The 20,019-nt window shown below is 41.5% G+C and overlaps 3 protein-coding genes and 1 non-coding gene across 5 annotated transcripts in view; 3 read left to right on the top strand and 1 right to left on the bottom strand.

Annotated features, from left to right (window-relative positions):
* The window catches only part of Snw1 (SNW domain containing 1), a 31,161-nt gene extending 26,565 nt beyond the window's left edge, over window positions 1-4,596 (top strand). The window contains exons 11-14 of the mRNA XM_005343408.3: window positions 15-111; window positions 1,524-1,641; window positions 3,701-3,864; window positions 3,945-4,596. Coding sequence (XP_005343465.1) covers window positions 15-111; window positions 1,524-1,641; window positions 3,701-3,864; window positions 3,945-4,143 — 578 coding nt within the window. The 3' untranslated portion in view covers window positions 4,144-4,596. The remainder of the gene's footprint in view (window positions 1-14; window positions 112-1,523; window positions 1,642-3,700; window positions 3,865-3,944) is intronic.
* Slirp (SRA stem-loop interacting RNA binding protein) lies at window positions 4,594-10,960 on the bottom strand. Its single transcript, XM_005343406.3, has 4 exons — window positions 10,814-10,960; window positions 7,660-7,718; window positions 5,289-5,396; window positions 4,594-4,709 (listed from the first exon to the last, which is right to left on the bottom strand). Exons 1-4 carry the CDS (start codon window positions 10,908-10,910, stop codon window positions 4,638-4,640), a joined length of 336 nt encoding a protein of 111 aa, XP_005343463.1. The 5' UTR covers window positions 10,911-10,960; the 3' UTR covers window positions 4,594-4,637.
* A 13-nt stretch (window positions 10,961-10,973) lies between these two features.
* Window positions 10,974-20,019, top strand: part of Alkbh1 (alkB homolog 1, histone H2A dioxygenase) — a 17,736-nt gene continuing 8,690 nt past the window's right edge. For both annotated transcript variants that reach the window (XR_258119.2, XM_005343407.3), the window contains exons 1-3: window positions 10,974-11,198; window positions 13,729-13,837; window positions 16,224-16,386. Coding sequence is in view for 1 of the 2 variants with exons in the window: in XM_005343407.3 (XP_005343464.1) it covers window positions 11,016-11,198; window positions 13,729-13,837; window positions 16,224-16,386 (455 nt within the window). In the remaining variant the exon portion in view is untranslated. The remainder of the gene's footprint in view (window positions 11,199-13,728; window positions 13,838-16,223; window positions 16,387-20,019) is intronic.
* Window positions 17,132-17,266, top strand: LOC113456887. Its single transcript, XR_003377620.1, has one exon. It is a non-coding gene; the product is annotated as a small nucleolar RNA SNORA58 (small nucleolar RNA).

Here is a 20,019-nt window from a genome sequence, read left to right as displayed (position 1 = left end):
AACTGTGTCCGCAGAGGATGGAGAAGCACGCGAAAGGGATGAAATCCGTCATGACAGGCGAAAAGAGAGACAGCATGACCGGAACCTTTCCAGGGCAGCCCCTGATAAGAGGTAGGTCGCTGCTTGGCATAATTGCAAGTTAGGGAAAAGGACATTGTTGTGCCTAAGTTCTTGAGCTTGTTAATAAGTTAACAGATAACTTTGTCTTTACAGAATTGACTCTCCCTAGAAGGCAACCTGCTCTCCCATCACCTTGTAGGACTAATACTTAGTATGGAGAATGGTGGGGATAGGGAAAGAAAATCCAGATCAAAAGGAGAGAATGGAATTATTTAGGTGTATGCTTTTCCTACTCAAGTGGTGGGGTAAGCTGACTATGTGCCTGTGTGTAGATGGAACGCCAGCCGTCAATAGACTTAGTGCGTCCTTTCTTTGCCAACTACTGTGCCTAGTACAGTAGGAAGGAGAGCAAGTTTTGAAAGAAGATTCTGGACTCCTATGAGTAGTTTATTTTAAAATTCTGAAGAGTTTTATAAAAATGGGAAAAATTTACAAAAATGAAGTGGAACTTAATACATTTATAGCGACATAAAATAGGAATCAGAGAAGTATGGGATTCGCCAATAGCTGAGAACTTTTGTTGTTTCAGAGTCCAGAAAATGTTATGCTGCAAAGGTGGAATTCGGGGTTCAGGCTAAAGACAAATGTGAAACATTTTCTTCCTATAAGAGCAATTTTCCATGCCCTAGGAGTTCATATCGTAAATCCTCCCTGCCAGGTGGTTCCTTGTTTAATTGGCATATTTCTTCTCTCTGGATAAGCTTAGTCAGGGAAGCAGAAATTGAAGCCATGTAGAAGAGAAAGGAATGAGAGAAGTATCAACATAGTCAGTGTGTTGGAGACTAGCTACATTGTTAAAGGACAGTGGCTCTGTGCAGAAATAGGGCTCTTCAAACCAGGAAAGTGGCTGTGAGAATTGATGACACAGAAAAACTGTGAACTAGTAATTGGGTGAAAATAAAATTGTCTACAGAAATATTTTAAGACATGAGCTTCTTGTAAAGTGGTGACAGTTACCATGGTTTCATTCAGATGTCGATTGCATTTATACCAAAACAGCAGAGGAATTAATGTAATTTCAGAAGCCATACAGAGTAATCTAGTCACTGACATGTTTTCCTCAGGATGGTAGTAGGATAAAAATCACTACATACAGTTAGGTCAGAGCTGAGTGTGGCCTGCTGAAAAGGACTGCTGGTGTGTGATGCATCCAGTCTCTTGTGTGTTCCTCTGTTGATAGGCCCTAATTGGAGACTCCTGCCTACCTTCTCTAGTCATGCATCCGAAGTCTGTGAGAGCTGCTGTTGTAATTGTGCATTATCAGAAAATGTATGTTCCTGAGACAGAAACAGAGCATATTTATTTCCTTTGCTTCTGAAAGTGGTTGTATTTATATTGCATATATCCATCTTGTCTGTAAAATGTGTTCATGTGTGTAAAATGTGATTGTATATTTGAAATAGGTCAAAACTACAGAGAAATGAAAATCGAGATATCAGTGAAGTCATTGCTCTTGGTGTGCCCAATCCTCGAACTTCCAATGAAGTTCAGTATGACCAGAGGCTCTTCAACCAAACCAAGGTATGAGGAACTTAGAAAACAGATTTATCTTGTATGTTGGTAAGGATGTCTTTTCTCAAGGTAAAGTAAATACTTTGGATTTGAATTAGCCAAGGTTATGCCAGAGTGATGACAGGAAAAATTTGGAAGTTGTGTGTTTTACTTAAAGACAAAAATGAAAGTTGGACATGGTGGCCCACGTCTTTATTCCATTTGGGAGGCTGAACCTGGAACACTTTTGATGGTGACTTCTGACAATTGGCTGTGATCTGAAGCACCAGCAGGCAGTGAAAGAAACCAGGTGATGAAACTGGACACTGCTGTGTTTACATCTTTTCTTTCTTTTTTGTTTGCTTGTTTTTGAGACAGGGTTTCTCTGTGTAGCCCAGGCTGTCCTAGAACTCAACTCTGTAGACCAAGCTGACCTCGAACTCTACCTGCCCCTGCTTCTTAGTGCTGGGATTAAAGGTGTGCACCACCCCCTGGTTTATCTGTTATTTCATAAAAGCACCTCTTGGGTAATTTGTGGTGTGTTTTTTGTTTTGTTTTGTAGCCTTTCAATTTGAAAGCTTTTTAAACTGAAACTTCAGAGCTGGGGACAGAGCTCATTTAGTAGAATGCTTGCTTAGCATGCCTGAATCATTGGGTTTGATCCCCAATATGACATAAACTAGGTGTGGCAGGTATGTCTGTAATGCTAGCCTTTGCAAAGTAAAGGCAGGAAGATCAGGAGTTCAGGGTCAGCCTGAGGTGCATGGGACCCTGTTTCAAAAAATAAAAAATATATAAGCAAAGCTATGGAACTGGATTATTGAAGTAGTAGACTGTCAGGAAATCACATTTCTAGTATTGGTTGTAATTAGCCAGCCTAGAACAATTTAATCATCTATTGCCGATTAATAACTTCCCATAAGTCGGTGAGACCAAAGATTCTTTGCCTTTGCCCTTAAAGAAAGAACCCTTCTGTCGAGTGTCCACACACAGGTGTAGTGTCAGCTCTTCTGGATAATCAAATTGTGATTTGATGGTTTTAGAAGATACGAAGATAGCATTTGATTAAGTTCTTTATTTTTCCACTTTCATTTGTATGCGGCACGTGTGTACATGCATGTAAGGTTAGAGGTTGATGACTGTCCATTATTATTCTTCCTCCCATCTTATTCTCTTATTCCTACCTTATTCTCTGAAGCTGAGATCCGCTGTTCCTATCTCCAGAGGGAGGAGTTACAGGCAAGCTACAATGCCCACCTGTCATATTCATAGGATCTATGGATCCAAACTTAAGTCCTAAGTCCTCGTGGCTTATGGAGAAAACACTAACACTGAACCATCTCACCAGTCCCCCATTGTTTATGTTTCATAGGTAATTGAGACAGGGTTCAGTAATTGATAGAACTGAGAGATTTCAACCTTGAATGCTTTGATTCCAAAGCTTTTTCCTTAACCTCTGTGCTTTAAGGGGTTAAACATTTTTATCTCTTATAACCTTAAGCTTAAAGCTTTTCAAAGTTGGGTGAAAAACTTAATATTTTAATTGAGAGCCTGATTGTCTTGTGCTTTGGTAGGGATGTTCTCAGGCAGATGAGGTTACATTTATCAGCATTACTGTTGAGTACCTACAGGATAATCCTTCTACTTTAATGACATTGTTAGTCAGGTTTTAAAAATTAGTTTTGGAGAATTTCATATAACTAGTTTTTAACATATATAATAAATACATTAAACATGTTTTAACATTCATTTCCTCCCTTCAGCTCCTCACAGATCCACCCTGCCTTCTCTCCACACCCAGCTTTGTGTCTTTATCTTGTTGTTGTCTGAGACAGAGTCTTTTACATAGCTCTAACTATCCTAGGACTTGATATGTAGACCACAGGCAGATTAATCAAACTTATTAATGAATACCTTAATTTAATATTAAGTCTCTAGGTAAGACTCAAATGTGTATGAACAAGTTTATATATTTTTAAATGTTGTAGTATTTTTTTGAAAATTGTAAACATGAAAGTGTTAATTTCTCACAAGTATTCAGATTCAGCTTTGGATACATTTTTATTTACTGTCATTTATTTTTCCACAGGGTATGGACAGTGGATTTGCAGGTGGAGAAGATGAAATTTATAATGTTTATGATCAGGCCTGGAGAGGTGGTAAAGATATGGCTCAAAGCATCTACAGGCCTAGTAAAAATCTGGACAAGGATATGTATGGTGATGACCTAGAAACCAGGATAAAGACAAACAGGTACCAAGACAGACAGCTGATTGTTCTGTTTATACCAGTAAAACAAAGGTAGCACATGACCTCTTTTCTTTTTCCCCTAGATTTGTTCCTGATAAGGAGTTTTCTGGTTCAGACCGTAGACAGAGAAACCGAGAGGGACCAGTTCAGTTTGAGGAAGATCCTTTTGGTTTGGACAAATTTTTGGAAGAAGCCAAACAGCATGGTGGTTCTAAAAGACCTTCTGATAGCAGTCGCCCTAAGGAGCATGAGCACGAAGGCAAGAAGCGGAGGAAGGAGTAGATAGTCCTCTCCTGAAAGCCAGTGGACTCTGTTCAGACCCTGATGATGCAGATCATTGGGAAACCCTTCGTAAACCATCAGGATAAAAACCAAATCTGGGCTGGAGAGCCCAGCACTACTTTTTATTCCAGGATATTGGGGTGGGGCGGGGGGGTGTATTCTACTTTGGATTAGTTTTTTTTTTAAAGAGTGGGTTGTTTGTGCTTCTCTCATCGTGCAGCACTTATAGGAAATACTGCCTGCCCCACAGAGAATTAAGACCACTTCTTGTATCTGACATTTTAATATTTTGTGTAAGAACTTTCTGAATAAAATTACCCCAAAACGGCGAGTTGAATAATGTCCACATACTGGAGCTATGCTACCAAATGTTGTGCTGTTTTACCTTGCAGTGGGGAAACTAAGGTCTTGCTTAGTGCAGCTCTTGTTTCAAATAAAAACATTTAGAAAAAAGGTCTCAGTTATATTTATTAATGGTTAGTATAATAATCATCTCAAAAGTCTTTCTCTTCATCAGATGTTTGAGCCCCTTGTGAAACCTTTGGTTTCTGAGCTTGAACATCAATCTGCAGGGGCAAGAAAAAGCACTGTAAGGAGAGGTAACATTGAATTTACCTATTTGTAAGAATACCATTTCATTAGACGCATAACTGGTGACTCAGGAGGCTGCTGTCTTCCCTCTGATAATCAACTAAAACTTCTCAGTCAGGGAAAAGGCAGGATTGCAGCCAATTTGCCTGCACTGCTGTTTCCACCACTCTGTTAATGATTTTATTTATTATGTATACAACTGTCTGCCTCCCTGTATGCCTGCAGGCCAGAAGAGGGTGCCAGATCTCATTACAGATGGTTTTAAGCCATCATGTGGTTGCTGGGAATTGAACTCAGGACCTCTGGAAGAACAGTCAGTGCTCTTAACCGCTGAGCCATCTCTCCAGCCCCTCCACTGCTCTTTGTTAAATACACCTGGAAAAACTTAACTATTCAAAGGGCCTTCCCCTTGGGGATGGTAGCTCAGTGGAGCATTCTGGGTTCAATCTCTAGCACCAAAAATAAAACAGGGTCATGGATTTTCCTCATCAATTTTATAGGACACCAACTACTCTTTAAAAAGCAGCATGGAACACATCAACAGAAATCCTTACCTTTACTCCATCAATAATATGATTTTCCTGTTGTAGTGCATTCTGAAGTTCTTCCTGTGAAGAAAACTGAACCCAACCCATGCCTCTGTGAAAGCCAGTCTCTCTGTCCTAAAAATGAAAATACAATAGAAAAAATATTCACTCTGAACTTGATAAAGCTTCCATGAGCTCCGTCCAGATAAACTACCAACTTTTTCATTTGCCAAAATCAGATCACAGACAATACTTAACAGTAACCCTTACTACATACCTTCCTAGTTAGCCCAGGCTAGATCATAGCATTATTCTGCTTTTCTACTGGCAAGAGGCCATAAGGACAGCATTTCCTGTAACTTAGATACAGATCACAATAACACTGCATGTGATATAGTCCAGAGTAAGCCACTAATGGTTTTACTCAAAAGAAACTGACCACTCGGTTTTTTTTTCTTGTTTTTAATAAACTACTTAGGAGCTAGAAAAACCCTCAAATCTAGTTGTATCTTGTCATCTCTGAATGAAGCTTGCTCATTTGTCAACACATGCTTTGTTTGTGTATATGCCAGTGTAAATGCCATATGGGGTCCAGAAGAGGGCATTAGATACCGCAGAACTGGAATCACAATATATAACTTAAGACAAAATACAGCAAAGATGTTAAGACACAGCTCCCTGGTCAGGTTATATGGCAAAAGGAAATGGCCTATCACCAGTGTGGTATATGTGACCGTCTTAACACCCACCGTACAAACTCCTCTGCTGCCAAACGAACATGCTGGCATATGCTGTAAACCCATCACTTAGAACTCAGACAGGATTGTGAGTTCAAGGATAATAATTTTGAGAACAGCTTGAGCTATATAGTAAGGTCTTGTCTCAAAAACACAAATTTTAAAAGGTTTTTGCCAAAAGCTAAAGAGATTGCTCAGTTGTTAGGGGCACGGCTCTTCTTCCAGAAGACCTGAGTTTGATTCCCAGCACCAACATGGCGGTTCACAAGTGACTGTAACTCTAGTCCCAGGAACTGGGGGCACTGCACACACATGGTACACAAGCATACATGCAGGCAAACACCCACAATCAAAAATAAATACAATTTTAAAAGAGGAGAATTTTCCCAACTACCTCAGGGAAACTTGGAAATCACACCTTCCCCCTTTTGAACCTCTGATGAAGACTATAGCCTCAACCGACTTCTCTATGAAACTCTGCGCAGAGAACTGAACTAAACCGTAGCCAGTGTGAGGTCATGTGTTGTGTCTATCAATTATGCTTGTGATGATACTATACAATAATAAGAATTAACATAAATGTCTATGATAAGCTGAACAAAGATCGCACTAATAGGCATGATAACCTGAAAGGTGGAAGGTTCAAGAGGCCTCAACCCTCAAAAAAAAAACAAAAAACAAAAACACTTCTTCTCCAGGAGGAACACACCAATTGGTTATCTAGTACAGAGTAAGTCAGCCCTGAAAATATACATACAAGTAATGCAGACTGAGCATTGTGTGTGTGTACATACAAGTAACATTATACAGACTGAGCAGGGTGTACATGTGATGCATGAATACTTGAACACATGCTCTCACACCAATTAAAAAAATACCACAGCCGGGTGGTGGTAGCACATGCCTTTAATCCCAGCAGAGTTTGAAGCCAGCCAGGTCAACAGAGCAAGTTCCAGGACAGACTTCAAAGTGACAGAGAAACCCTGTCTCAAAAAAAAAAAAAAAAAAAATACCAGCTGGTACCTAGGGGACAGAGGCAACTGGGTCTCTGAGTTCAAGGCCAGGCTGGTCTATAGAGCAAGTTTCGGAACAGCCAGGGTTATACAGAAAAACCCCATCTTGGGGGAGGGAATAAAAAAAGATACCATGAATTGTAAAGTAAAGTAAGGGGTGGTAACAGGATACATGGAAGGGGTTGGACAAGGGAAATTATGTAATCATAGCATAATTTTTTTGTTTTTTGAGACAGGGTTTGTCTGTGTAGCCTTGACTTGTGATGAAACTCACTCTGTAGACCAGGCTGGTCTCAAATTTAAGAGATCCACCTGCTTATGCTGCCCAAGTGCTGGGAATAAGGCTTCCACCAACAACAACAACTAAAATTTTTTTTGGTTTTCCAAGACAGGGCTTTTAATTAAATAAATATGTAGGATAAAGTATGCTTTAATCGGTATCACCCACAAGTTTATCAACAGATTTTCAGAGTTTCACTCCATTAGATAATGTATTTTATATGCTGATAAAAGAAAAGAATTAAATGATAATTTTTCCTTCTGGAAATCCGAGATCAAACCCAGAGCCTCATACATACTACACAATGTTCTACTACAGAGATACCCATTACATCCCCCAATAGTTTTTGTTATTGTTTTAATACTTACAAAAGGTACACTGCACTTTTTTATATGGCCAAACTGAGCAAAGTGTTCTCTCAGCTCACCTGGAAGAAGGAAAGATAACAAAATAAGTTCTCTACTATAGACTGTAGATAAAAATCTGAAAGAGTTCAGAGTTCCTGAGCTTCTTTGCATTCCCTGAGTCTTAGGATTCCAAAAGCTACAGGACTGACTAGCTGTGAAGTGTGATGGGAAGATGGACAAACGGCTGAGCTGGCTGCAGGCCCCATCCTGAGCAGAAACTCTTCTTGCCACACCAGGTGCGGCGCTGGGTGTGTGAAGACAGCCCCTGTAAGCGGAAGGCATAGTCTTCACAGCCCAGTGTCCTGCCAGATGCATTAGAAATCTCAGCTTACTGGTCTAACATCAGTCCTGCCTATGCTTCCTGCCTTATTTCCTTCCGCTGGCCTAGTTAGTTATTGTCCAGTACTGCACAGTGCATTCTGTCTTATCCTGTGGCTTCCTGTCTTTGTGTATGTGACTCTCTTCCATATGTCAGTACTCTCATCTCCTCTGATCTAAATGATAAGGTTTTTTTTTCCAGGCCGAACTAAACACCTCCACTGAGTATTATTTTATTGAGCTCATACTAGAATACAATACTCTTCCTGTGAGATCTCAAAAGGTTCACAGTACAAGATCTTAAAGATAAAGTTAAAATCTTTCTCTTCTTCAGTGGTTGTGGGCTTACATTTGGATATTACTTGCTTATGTCCCTGTGATGGTTTGAATGAGAATAACCCTATAGGCTCATATATGTGACTATTTGGTCCACAGTTGGTGGAACTGCCTGAGAAGGCGTAGGAACATTGGCCTGGAGGAGGTATGTCACTGGGAGGTGGCTTTGAGGTTTCAAAAGCCCACAACTTTCTCAGATAGTTCCTCTCTGCCTCATGGTTGTCAAGATGGGAGCTCTCAGCTACTATCCCAGTGCCATGCCTGCCAGACTGCCTGCCTGCTGCCATGCTCCCCACCACGATGGTCATGGACTCACCCTCTGTAATTGTAAGCCCCCAATAAACTCCTCCTTTTAATTGTCTTGGTCATGGCACCTCATCATAGCAATAGAAAGTAAGACAGTCCCAAGTTAATCTAAGCATCACAGGTCTGACTGTATTGTTGTCAGTCTCCACCACAACATCACACTACAAGCTGAACAAGGAGCACCGTGCTTACAATGTGTTGCACAGTAAGGCTTCAATCATGTCTGAATGAATGAGTAAACACCAAAAAAATCCTTCAATACTCAGAGGCTTAATTTCTGAAAGGCTCTAATGGTCAAAAAGACCAGGGCCTCATAGAACACATTAACTGGGGCTTAGGCAAAAAAAAGCACCAAACATACATGTTTAAAACCAGACAGTACAAGTTCTAGAAAACACTTGGCAATGGTATGGTTTGGATCGTTGGCCCCTAAGCTAAAGGCCTGATTACCAGCCTGTGGTGTTACTGGAGTTGGGAACCTTTTAGGATATAGAGCCTAGTGGAAGAATATTCTAGCAATTGAAGGGGCATGCCCTTGTAGGAACACTGGGAGCCCTGACCCTTACTTGTTCTCTCTTGAAGTAGACAGCCTCCTTCCACCTTCTACCCCCACTATGATATACTATGCCAAGACAATCCCAAACAAGGCTGGGTGAAAACGAACTGAAAAATGGAATACAAATATCCCTTCCTTTACAGTGTTTATGTCAGCTATTCTGTCAAAGCAACAGGAAGCTCACACACAAAAGAAACCACTTCTAGAAGGTAAGCTTTTTACCAAATCACTTCAGGAGAGCATGCTGCAAATACTAAAAGCAATACCATAGACACCATTTAAGTGAAAGGATGAACTGGGAAAAAAGTCTCAAAGTTGCAATGCTATGGAATTTTAAGGATTTGAAGGCAGCCCTTATGGGGTGCAAACTTGAATCTACTAAATGCTGGTGAAAATCCTCGGCCTTTCTGTGAAGTTTAAAAGAATGTGCGTGGTGGCAATAGTGGTGCACACCTTTAATCCTAGCACTTAGGAGTCGGAAGCAGGACGATCTCTCTATGAGTTCAAGAGCTTCTTGGCCTGCAGAGCGAGTTCCAGGACAGCCAGGGCTACACAAAGAAACCCCATCTCCAAAAAGACAAAAGAGAGAAAAAAACTAAGAAATCACTATATTCTGATCTATACGTAAATAACTACCAAAAAAAATCTTGTATTTTAAGTTTGGGCGAGCAAATTTAAAAATCTTCACTTAGCCAGGTAAGGTATTTCACCTATAACCCCAGCACCCAGAATTCAAGTAGGCTGGCTATAGGATGAGATCCTGACTCAAAAGCTGAAGAGGTGGTTCAGAGTTTAAACGTACATACTGCTCTTACAGAGGACCTAAGTTCAGTTTTTTTGTTTTGTTTTTTAGGTTTTTTTTTGGGGGGGGGGCGGGGTCAAGACAGGAGTTCTCTGTGGCTTTAGAGCCTGTCCTGGAACTAGCTCTTATAGATCAGGCTGGCCTCGAAATCACAGAGAGAATCATGAGTGCTGGGATTAAAGGTATGTGTCACCACCGCCCGGCGCTCCTCGTAAATCTCAAAAGCACAAGCCGTCTTTGCTAGGAACCTGGAATGTACACAGTTCCCCTGAATCCAGCACGAATACTGTCCATTTTATCTTGAAAAACTATGCGCTTCGGATCCCTCCACCTTTACCAGTTCCCTAGTCCAAGTTTTCATCTTTGAACTGAATGAAATCTCCTTTTCTCTCATCTTCACCCCTACATTCTTGCCATTTTGAACCCAAGCTCCCCTGAGGTCAAAATAGCTCCCTCTGAATGGTTATGTCCAAGAAAGTAAATATTAAATCTTTTCACCAAGTCATTCCAAATCGCACCCTAAAAGCCCGGAGAGAGGAAAGGAAGTCATCCCTAAACAGTTAAACGGAAATTTTCCGCGCAGTAACTTGCTCAAGAGCAATCATTTGTGTCCGCTGCAAAAAAGAGATCAGCATGATCCCTGTGCAAGAATGGCACGAAACTCGTGAAGCGTTTTATCCAAAAAGAGAGAAAAAGCACCTGACCTAACCCATCTACCATGCAGACTTCAGTTCTCTACAGAGTTTTAAGAGTTACTTAAACATAAAAACGCGCCCTTCCTCCTCTCCATCACTCACTCGACGCCGCGGTCCAAGGAATTTTTCTAACAAAAGCAACATGCTGACCAGCACGCGCACGAAACGCCATTGCCCGACTCACGGAGGAGGCTGCCATGTTAAAAACTGAATGACTCCAGTCCCGGGGTCGTGACCCCGGAAGGACCTACCGGATCCCGAGTTTAGAGTTCTGCTTCCGGCTCAGACGGTTCGCAGCCTCGAGATGAAGAAGATGGCGGCGGCCGTGGCTTCGTTAACCACGGTGGCGACGGAGCCTGGAGAGGACGCCTTCCGGAAACTTTTCCGCTTCTACCGGCAGAGCCGGCGGGGGACGGCGGACCTGGGGGCGGTCATCGACTTCTCGACGGCACACGTGGCCCGAGGCCCGAGCCCCGGCGTGCCCAAGGTACAAAGGGAGGAATGGTGCGCGCTGCCCCGCGCGCAGGGCGTCCCGGTGGGCAGCCCGGCACGGCCGCCTCCATAACCCGGGCTGGCGATGGAGGGAACCCTTGCCGGCCAGGCCTGTGCGCCGAGCTTTTGCTCACCCGCGGGCTGCGGCCCCCAAAGTACCGGGCCGCATTTTCCCTCCAGCCGCCATTTTCTCCCCAACCCCCGCGGCCTCGCTCCCGAAAGCCTGGAAGTCGCTCGTCCTTCTTTTAACTGTCCACTAAAATGACGCTAACGTATGATTTTGTGTAAAATCCGACAGAACGTCTTCTTGGACGTTAGGGTAGCTCCACGGCTTCAAATAAAACCTGCCGTTGGAGAAGTCTCAAACTGTTAAAGCGTTGGGCGTTAAGACTAGGCCCTGTCTTCTCTGAGACTCAAAAAGAGGTCATTGTAGAGTTTTGATATACTCCATCTACGATTTAAAAAAAATTCAAACAAGTATATTTCTTTAAGAAAATCTAAAGCCAGGCGATGGTGACCCACTCGAGATGCAAAAGCAGGCGGATCTCTGTGGTTCGAGGCCGGCCTGGTCTGAAAAAGCGAGTTTCAAGACAGAGCTTTCTTTGCCCAAGAGAAACCCTGTCCAGAAGAATGGGGCTGGAAAGGATGCCTCAGCGGCTAAGAGCACTTACTGCTCTTCCAGGACAGCCTGGTCACACGTAATGGGGTCCGAGCCACGTGTGGCCCAGGCTGCATAGCTGTCGTAGTAGGCAGCACTGGATTACAGGAGAAGCCTGGATTCGATTCCCCTTACCCACATGGCTGCTCACAGTAACTCCAATTCCAGAGGATCAGACATCCATCCTCTTCTGACCACGGGCAAAACACCGTGCACATAAAATAAATTTAAAATAAATCTAAGCAACCTACACCTATTTCTGTTTCTCCTTCCTAAGAAGAACGACAACGTACTGAGAAGGGGCCAGGGGGAAAAGCTGTATATTTTCCTTAGTCATGTTTTTTAAAATTTGGTTTTGTTGAGACAGAGTCTCATTCTGTAGCCCAGCTTGCCAGCTAACAGGTTTGAGGACAGCCTGGTCTACAAATCTAGTTCCAGGGCTACACAGAGAAACCCTGTCTTGAAAAATCAAAAGTGTGGGGGGGGGAATACATATCTAAATTTAATCCCAGCACATGGATGGGAGGCAGAGGCAGGCAGATCTCTGTGAGTTTGAGACCAACTGGTCTACAAGAGCTAGTTCCAGGACAGGATCCAAAACTACAGAGAATCCCTGTTTCAAAAAGAGAGAGAAAGAAAAACCAAAAGAAGAAAGAGGGCGATCATGTTTTCAAGAATGGTGGTTTGGACATATAGCTCTGGTGGAGTGCTTGTCTAGCAATACAGAAAAGGGAAGGTTTTTTTGTTTTAAATCTGCTTATATGCTAGTCATTTGTTGGAATCTTGTCAGGAAATCTCCAAGTGTGGAGGTTATGACTAAAGTTATGAGAGCAGTGGTGGCGCATGGCTTTATCAGGAGGCAGAGACAGGCTGATCTCTGTGAGTTCTAGGCCAGCCTGGACCATAGCACGAGTTCCAGAACAGGCTCCAAAGCTACAGAGAAAACAAAACAAAAAGACAATAGTCCGTTTCTCAAGCCAGACATGGAAGTCCTTTAATTCCAAAGCTTGAAGGCAGAGGCAGGTGAGTATCTGAGTTCCAGGACAGCCATGACTACATAGTGAGGTCCCTGTCTCCGAAAACCAACAACATAAAAGAAGCTCATTTCTTTTTGAAAGAAAATATTCAATGTATGTTAAGGCAAGCTACATCTATTATTTATGGAAGAATGAAGTGGGGTTTTTCTTTATATATGTTAGCATATTGGATTAGGTTGTTTTGTTTTAGTTTTTGGTTCAAGTAATGTAGCTTAGTTCAAGACAGGTTTTTTCTTTGTAGCCCTAGCTTTCCTGGAGTTTCCTTTGTATACCAGTTTGGCCTCAAACTCAGAGAACTGCCTGCCTCTGCTCCAGGGTGGTGGGACACCACACCCATCCTGGGTCTCATCTATAAGACAGACACTATGTGCAAAGAAAACTTCATGAGCTCCTAATACTTAATTTTTTTAATAATAAAAGCAAAGTTCTATCATTAGTATTTTATTAACAGGTAACACTTAGAGCAAATGGGGTCCTAGAACTAACTTTTTCTTTGTGATTAGATGACTCTCCATTTTCTCAACCACCTCCTCCTGATATTTTCCTATTGCTAGCTATAACAAGTACCTCAGAAGCAGTGTTTTAGCACTAACCAGACTAAATAACATTATGAAAGTCCAAACCATTTTAGTCTCTTATTACCACTTTTCTTAATTTTGTAGAGCTATATAGTATTTGTTAGAATATAAAGGAACCAAGGCCATGGGTCAAGTAGGTGGGAGAACTAATATTAAGAACGCCCCATAGTAGAAAACTATTTGAAGGTCTGAGGTTCTCAGGGTTGACCTCTAAGATGGCTTGCCCTCTGTATTAAGTTTCTCTCCTTCCAGGTGGTCAGATTTCCTCTGAATGTGTCCTCGGTGACTGATCGTGATGCCTGTAGGGCAGGACTTCAGCCTGTGAGCAAGTGGCAGGCTTATGGGCTCGAAGGCTATCCTGGTAAGTACATGTCAGAATAAAATTACCCAATCATTCTGATTTCCTAGAAATAATTGGTGAATAAACAAAGGACATACCTAAACTTGTATTAATGCCCCACCCTGGAGCATAACCCATTTGTGCCTTCTCTGAGTTATCTGATTAATGGTTCCGAAAAATAAGAGCAGCTCAGAAGTGGATGTCAGATGACTGGAATGAGAGTTACAGACGTTGACACTGGAAATGAACCACTAGTTTTCTGTGAGAGCAGTTTATACTCTGAACTGCTAAGCATCTCTCCAGACACAGAGGGTATTTATTTTTGTGTGTATGACTTTGTCTACATGTGTGTATGCACAATAAATGCAGACCTGTCTCTCCAACCCTTAGAGGCTGCTCTTAAACTCCTAACCTTTTTTGTTTTTTGAGACAGAGTTTCTCTGTAGCTTTGGAGCCTGTCCTGGAACTAGCTCTTGTAGACCAGGCTTACCTCAAACTCACTGAGATCTGTCTGTCTTGCCTCCTTGGGATTAAAGGTACACCACCACTCTTAACTACTGTTTTCAAGGTCATAATTTCCTGTTGACCTGGGCCTTACAGCTGTATAAATTTTCAGGGTTCAAACTTTTCAGGCCCACTTTGGTTTTGTATTGTCTGAAGTGATGTGTCCTCTTTTTCAGATTTTGTAGGATTTCATACTTAAGCCAATCTCTTGAGTTAGTACTGCATTATTTTTTTAGGGAATTTCTTTGGCTTTTGAAGCCATTGTGAATGCATTTAAAAGAAGTATAATAAACAAAGTAATGGGAAAGTCACCTTTTAAAGTGATGAGGTTTTGTTTATTTCTTGATCCTACTAATTCTGAAGGAACTCTGTAGCAAAACCTGTCTTTACTGAAAGAAACAGGAGGAACTGGGTCTGGGAAAGAAAAGACTTGGGTGGGAAATGTAGCAGTAGGCACCAAACATTTGAAAAGCAGATAAGCACAAGAAAGAATGAGGAGCAGTGATTAAGGCATAGGTTCTGGTTCCCATTTATCGGGACTCAGACCTGAATCTTCTGTGTACTAACTGATGTAAAAGACAGATCTCTTCCCTTGCCCTCAGTTTTTTCAAGCATGAAGTGTGTATAAAAATAGGACCCGGTATAAGATTAGAATGAGCTGGAGAGATGGCTTAGCGGTAAAGAGCACTGACTGCTCTTCAAGAGGTCCTGAGTTCAATTCCCAGCAACCACATGGTTAGTCACCTCCACCTGTAATGAGATCTGGCACCCTCTTCTGGCCTGCAGGCATACATGCAGACAGAACTCTGTATACATCATAAATATTAAAAAAAAGAATGGCTCAGTGGTAAAGAATGCATATTATTCTTCAGAAAGCTGAAGTTGAGCTCACAACTCAAAACTGCCTTTTACTCCACTGCTAAATACACACATACACATGATTAAAAATAAATCTTTTAAAAGATTATGATGGCTCAGCAATTAAGAGCACTCACAGTTCTTCCAGAGGACCCGATTCAATCCCCAGCACTCACATGGCAGCTCATAGCTGTCTAAAACTCCAAGATCTGACACCCTCACGTAAACACCAATGCACATAAAGTAAACATTTAAAATAAAGATTTTGATGGTTTAATTTGAGTATACATGTAAAGTGCTTCAATTAATACCTGACATGTAGTAAGTTGTCAATAAATATTAACTGTGAAGTTGAAGGTATGTCGGTAAGAAAAATGAAAAGCTGATTTAGAACGGACATGGTAGTGCATGCCCATAATCCCAGAACTTAACTCAAGATTCTGAGGCTGGAGGGTCACTGCAAATACAAAGACTGCCCAGGCTCTATAGCAAGAACCTGCCTCAAAGCGAGTAGAGTAGGGGACGGATTGAATCAGTTCAACTCCAATAACAGGATCCTTATCTCTAAAGCCAAGATGAAGGAAAAAAGCTGATTTGGAGTTCTATGTGTCAGAACTGCAAAACAATACAAATTAAAGAAAAGCAGATTTTTAACCCATAAAAGAAGCTTACAGATAGAACACAGTGGTAATGTTTTTCTGGCATGCCCACGTCTTAGTTCAGTCAGTTCAGTCACCATTACCAAAAAAAACAAAACAAAACAAAAAAACCAGACAAAATAGCAAACACCTTTAATCCAGGAGGCAGAGGAAGGCAGATCTCTGTGAGTTCAAGATGTAATAGCAAACACCTTTAATCCAGGAGGCAGAGGAAGGCAGATCTCTGTGAGTTCAAGGGAAGCCTGGTGTACAAAGGAAGTTCCAAGACAGCCATAGTTGTTACACCAAGAAACCCTGTCTTGAAAATCAAACAAAAAAGAAGAGAATGCAAAAAGAAACAAAAACAATTACAAATTTCACTTTCACCACCCTCCATCTTTTTATAGGATTTATTTTCATCCCAAACCCATTCCTCCCAGGATGTCAGTGGCACTGGGTAAAGCAGTGTCTTAAGTTATACTCCCAGAAACCTAATGTGTGTAACCTGGACAAGCACATGACTAAAGAAGAGACCCAAAGTCTGTGGGAACAGAGCAAAGAGTGCCTAAGGTGAGTCTTAACAGCCAGAGGAAGATCTGAAGAAACAGTTTTTTTACAGATGCTGTAAAGGGGGTGCATTGGGTTTTAACCACTCGTTACTGCACCACGCTGTTCAGTTTTGAACATTCTTATCATGGCTTAGGAACTGAGTTCATCCACATTCATCCTCATGTGATCTGTTTTTATTCAAAGTGTGTTCCTTTAAGACTTGTAGGGAAGATATCACCAGTAGCACTTGGCTTCTGTTCTACATGGAAGAGCTAGTGTTTGGATCTTGATACTTCGGCATCATTCCACAAATACTTATTGGAGAAATCAGTTGGGTACCAGACATTGGAGACACAAAGCTTAATAAGACACTTTCCTTAGGTTCAGGAATTATGTACAGGAGTGATTACAGTAAGTAGAGCTGAGAAAATGTTATAATAGTGGAAAACACTGGGGAAGCACAGGAGGAAATAATTCTTCCAAGTAGGATGAAATATCCAACAAGAAAAAATGATTTTTATATGATTTTTAATGATTTTTATCTACTAATCTATTTTTCCTTTCTATGTCTTTCTTTTTTTCTCTCTCTATTTCAGCTATTCTTCAAAATGATTAGGGATTTGCCATTCAGAATAGTAAAAAGTCTGGTTAGGAGTATTTGTCAGACTGAGCAGGGTTAGTATTTAAGACTGTTCTGTGAAATGGAAGTACAGGATGCGTGCATTGGGAGTGTTAGAGATTCAAAAGAAGATTGCAAACATATCCTAGGCATATCCGTAGACCTTGCCTGACTCAGCTCGTGGCCAGGCAAGGGGGACAGCGTATGCAAGAGTAATTGGAGTTCATGCAAGTTCTAACCAGCTTAATCAGTAGCTGGGTGAATTGCAGTACTCCAACATTCTATCACCTGACAGTTTTCATGCTGGAGAGTGATGATATTTAACCTGGTTTCTTTGTTTCAGTTCTAAAAGGGAAACCCAAAAACAGTTGCTGTCTTCTATGATTTTTGTAAAGGGTGAAGAATAAAGGCATTTAAATAGATTCATAGGCAATTACAATTTAGAGTTCACACTTTATCTTAAGAGCAGTCATTTGCATAGCAAGATGGGACTAATTATAGAAAATGATGGAAGTCACAGATAGGGTAAACAAAACATTAAGTGGACATGGTGGAAGAAGTAAGACTAATAAATAGAGCAGGGTTTAGCAATGTAGAGCACCAACTGTGGAGTCAGGGTGCCTGTCTGTCGATCCTCGCCCAGCTCTGTAGTAGTTGGATAACCTTGTACAAGTTGTTTCAAACATTTTCTTGTTGATTTCTTACCTGTATGTGAGAAATCCTTAGAGATATGGTTGAAAATATATCCTCTTGGTGGCCTGTCTGCCCTTCATACCATAAACTGTCATACTGATTCTAATGGGGGAAATAGAAGGCTTTCTTATAGTCAAAGGTGAAAGAATAACCAACATTTAGTGGGTTTCCTTTAAAGCCTTCTAGGTCTGTAGCTTAAGGATTATTCAGGAGCAGTGGGGGAAACCTTTCCTGTTGTTCAGCTTTTAGTGCTACCCTTACTTAGAGCTGAGGGCAATGTAAGGGAAGAGCATGACTGAATGAAATCAGAGTGCTTAATATTATTACAGCAACTTCACTTTCAAATAATTTATTCTTTACTTTCTGATATATGACTATAAAAATCACAGCTACCTTCTAAGATAGCTTAGATGAACCTCTAATATATCATTCAGTAGACCATGGGGAAATACATTTTTTTGTCTAATAAATTAGCAAAAATAAAAATGGTGATGGTTATACCTTATGTTGTCAAGGCTGGAAGAAATTGATAGTCTGAGACTTTGTTCTGGCAGCATTGGAAATGGATTAGGTCTCTAGTACTCATCCTGTCACTATGTGATATATGTTTCTATTTCCTCATGTGGGAAATAAAGGTCTTGGATGGGCTAAGCCATCCAGGTGTTTGAGTCATGGTCTGTCAAGAGTCCTGTGAGCAATACATGAAACTCTCCCCACTTCCAAAGTCTGTCAGAGTAGAAAGGGTATGCTGTTTGGGTTGCTTCCCGCAGAGATTCTGATTGCCCCAACATGCTCCCACATTGAGAACCAGGAACAAAAACGCCTTAGATCCTTCAGCTTTTATCTCCTTAGAACTCTGCGGTCATTTTGAATAGGACATGAAGGTGTATGTGGATGGACTAGAAAAATGGAGTTGACAAAAATGGTTGCATTTCAATTCTGTGCTTGTTGAGGGATGGTATAGCTAGAGAGTCTTTTACAAACGCTCAGTTAGGACTGGGAATATAGCTCCATGCTTACCTAGTCCCTGGTTCTTCAGTGTGGAGTGGGTGTGTGCAATACTTATTTAAGTGTAAGCACCTTTATTGCAGTCTTGTTCATCAGCAGGAGACTAGATGAATCAGTCGTGGCATCTCCGAGAAGTAGGATATAGCCATTAAAAGACCTTAAATCCATCTCTACAGTGTAGGCAGAGTCAGATTAAACTATCATTTCTCAATGTATTTAGCCCAGCCACCTTTGTCCAATCTGGTTTTTGCATCTTTTCAAACTTTTTCAACATAGAGTGTAGAAGTCATGACATTTTTGTCACAGTTTCTCATCTGGAGTTCAGTTATGATAAAGCTAAACAGACTTAGCACAAACTTTACTTCTGACATCAGGTTTGAGAACGTTCTAGGCTACTCATACTTATGACCACTGATTGTATAGACCCGGGGGCATTTCATGGCCCATTCATGTTCAGCCATTCATTAGATCAGCCCCTGGGTCTTGGGAAACACTATCCAGTTTCACTAAGTGGGGTCCAGACAAATTAAGACTGAGACCAGGTGTACTACACCTTGTGTACCCTTTGCTATGTAATCAGAGCATTTTGCCCACACAACGTATTGGTGTTTCTACCAGCCAGTGAGCTCCCAAGTTTTAGCATCCAGAATTTGGGGTGCAGGGTGCATATTGCTATATAGTCACTGTGGATTAAATCATTGGTCATGTAGGCTAGCGAGGTAACTCAGAACTTGAGTTCGGTTCCCCCGAATCCATATGTTTTGTTTTGTTTTAATTAAAAGCAAGAAAATAAAAGCCAGGCGTGGCCTTGCCTACTTGTAATTTCAGCACTGAGGAGGCAGAGACAGGCAAATTTCTGGAGCTCACCGGCATTTTTGGTAAGTTCCAGAACAGAGAGAGACCCTGTTGGAGAAAGGGGAGTTTGGGGCTCAGGAGATGCCAGTGAAGTACTTGGCACATAAGCTTAAGGGTCTGTACTTGTTTTGTGTTTTCAAAGCAGGATTTCTCTGTAGACAAGATTGTCTCTCTGTAGACAAGGCTGGCCTTGAGCTCAGAGATCACTGCCTCTCTTCCTCTGGGGTGGTGGATTTCAGGCTTGTGCCACTCCCATCTGGCAACTGTATCCACTTTTCTTTCTTTCTTTCTTTCTTTCTTTCTTTCTTTCTTTCTTTCTTTCTTTCTTTCTTTCTTTCTTCCCGGAACTAGCTCTTGTAGACCAGGCTGGCCTCAAACTCCCAGAGATCCGCCTGCCTCTGCCTCCTGAGTGCTGGGATTAAAGGCCTGTACCACCACCGCCCGGCCTCCACATTTTTTAAAAATATTTATCTATTTAG

This window comes from Microtus ochrogaster, chromosome 1 (genome assembly GCF_000317375.1).
Source record: "Microtus ochrogaster isolate Prairie Vole_2 chromosome 1, MicOch1.0, whole genome shotgun sequence".
NCBI lineage: Eukaryota > Metazoa > Chordata > Mammalia > Rodentia > Cricetidae > Microtus > Microtus ochrogaster.
Note: the sequence above shows the minus strand (reverse complement) of the source record. Positions and strands in the feature narration are given on the sequence as shown.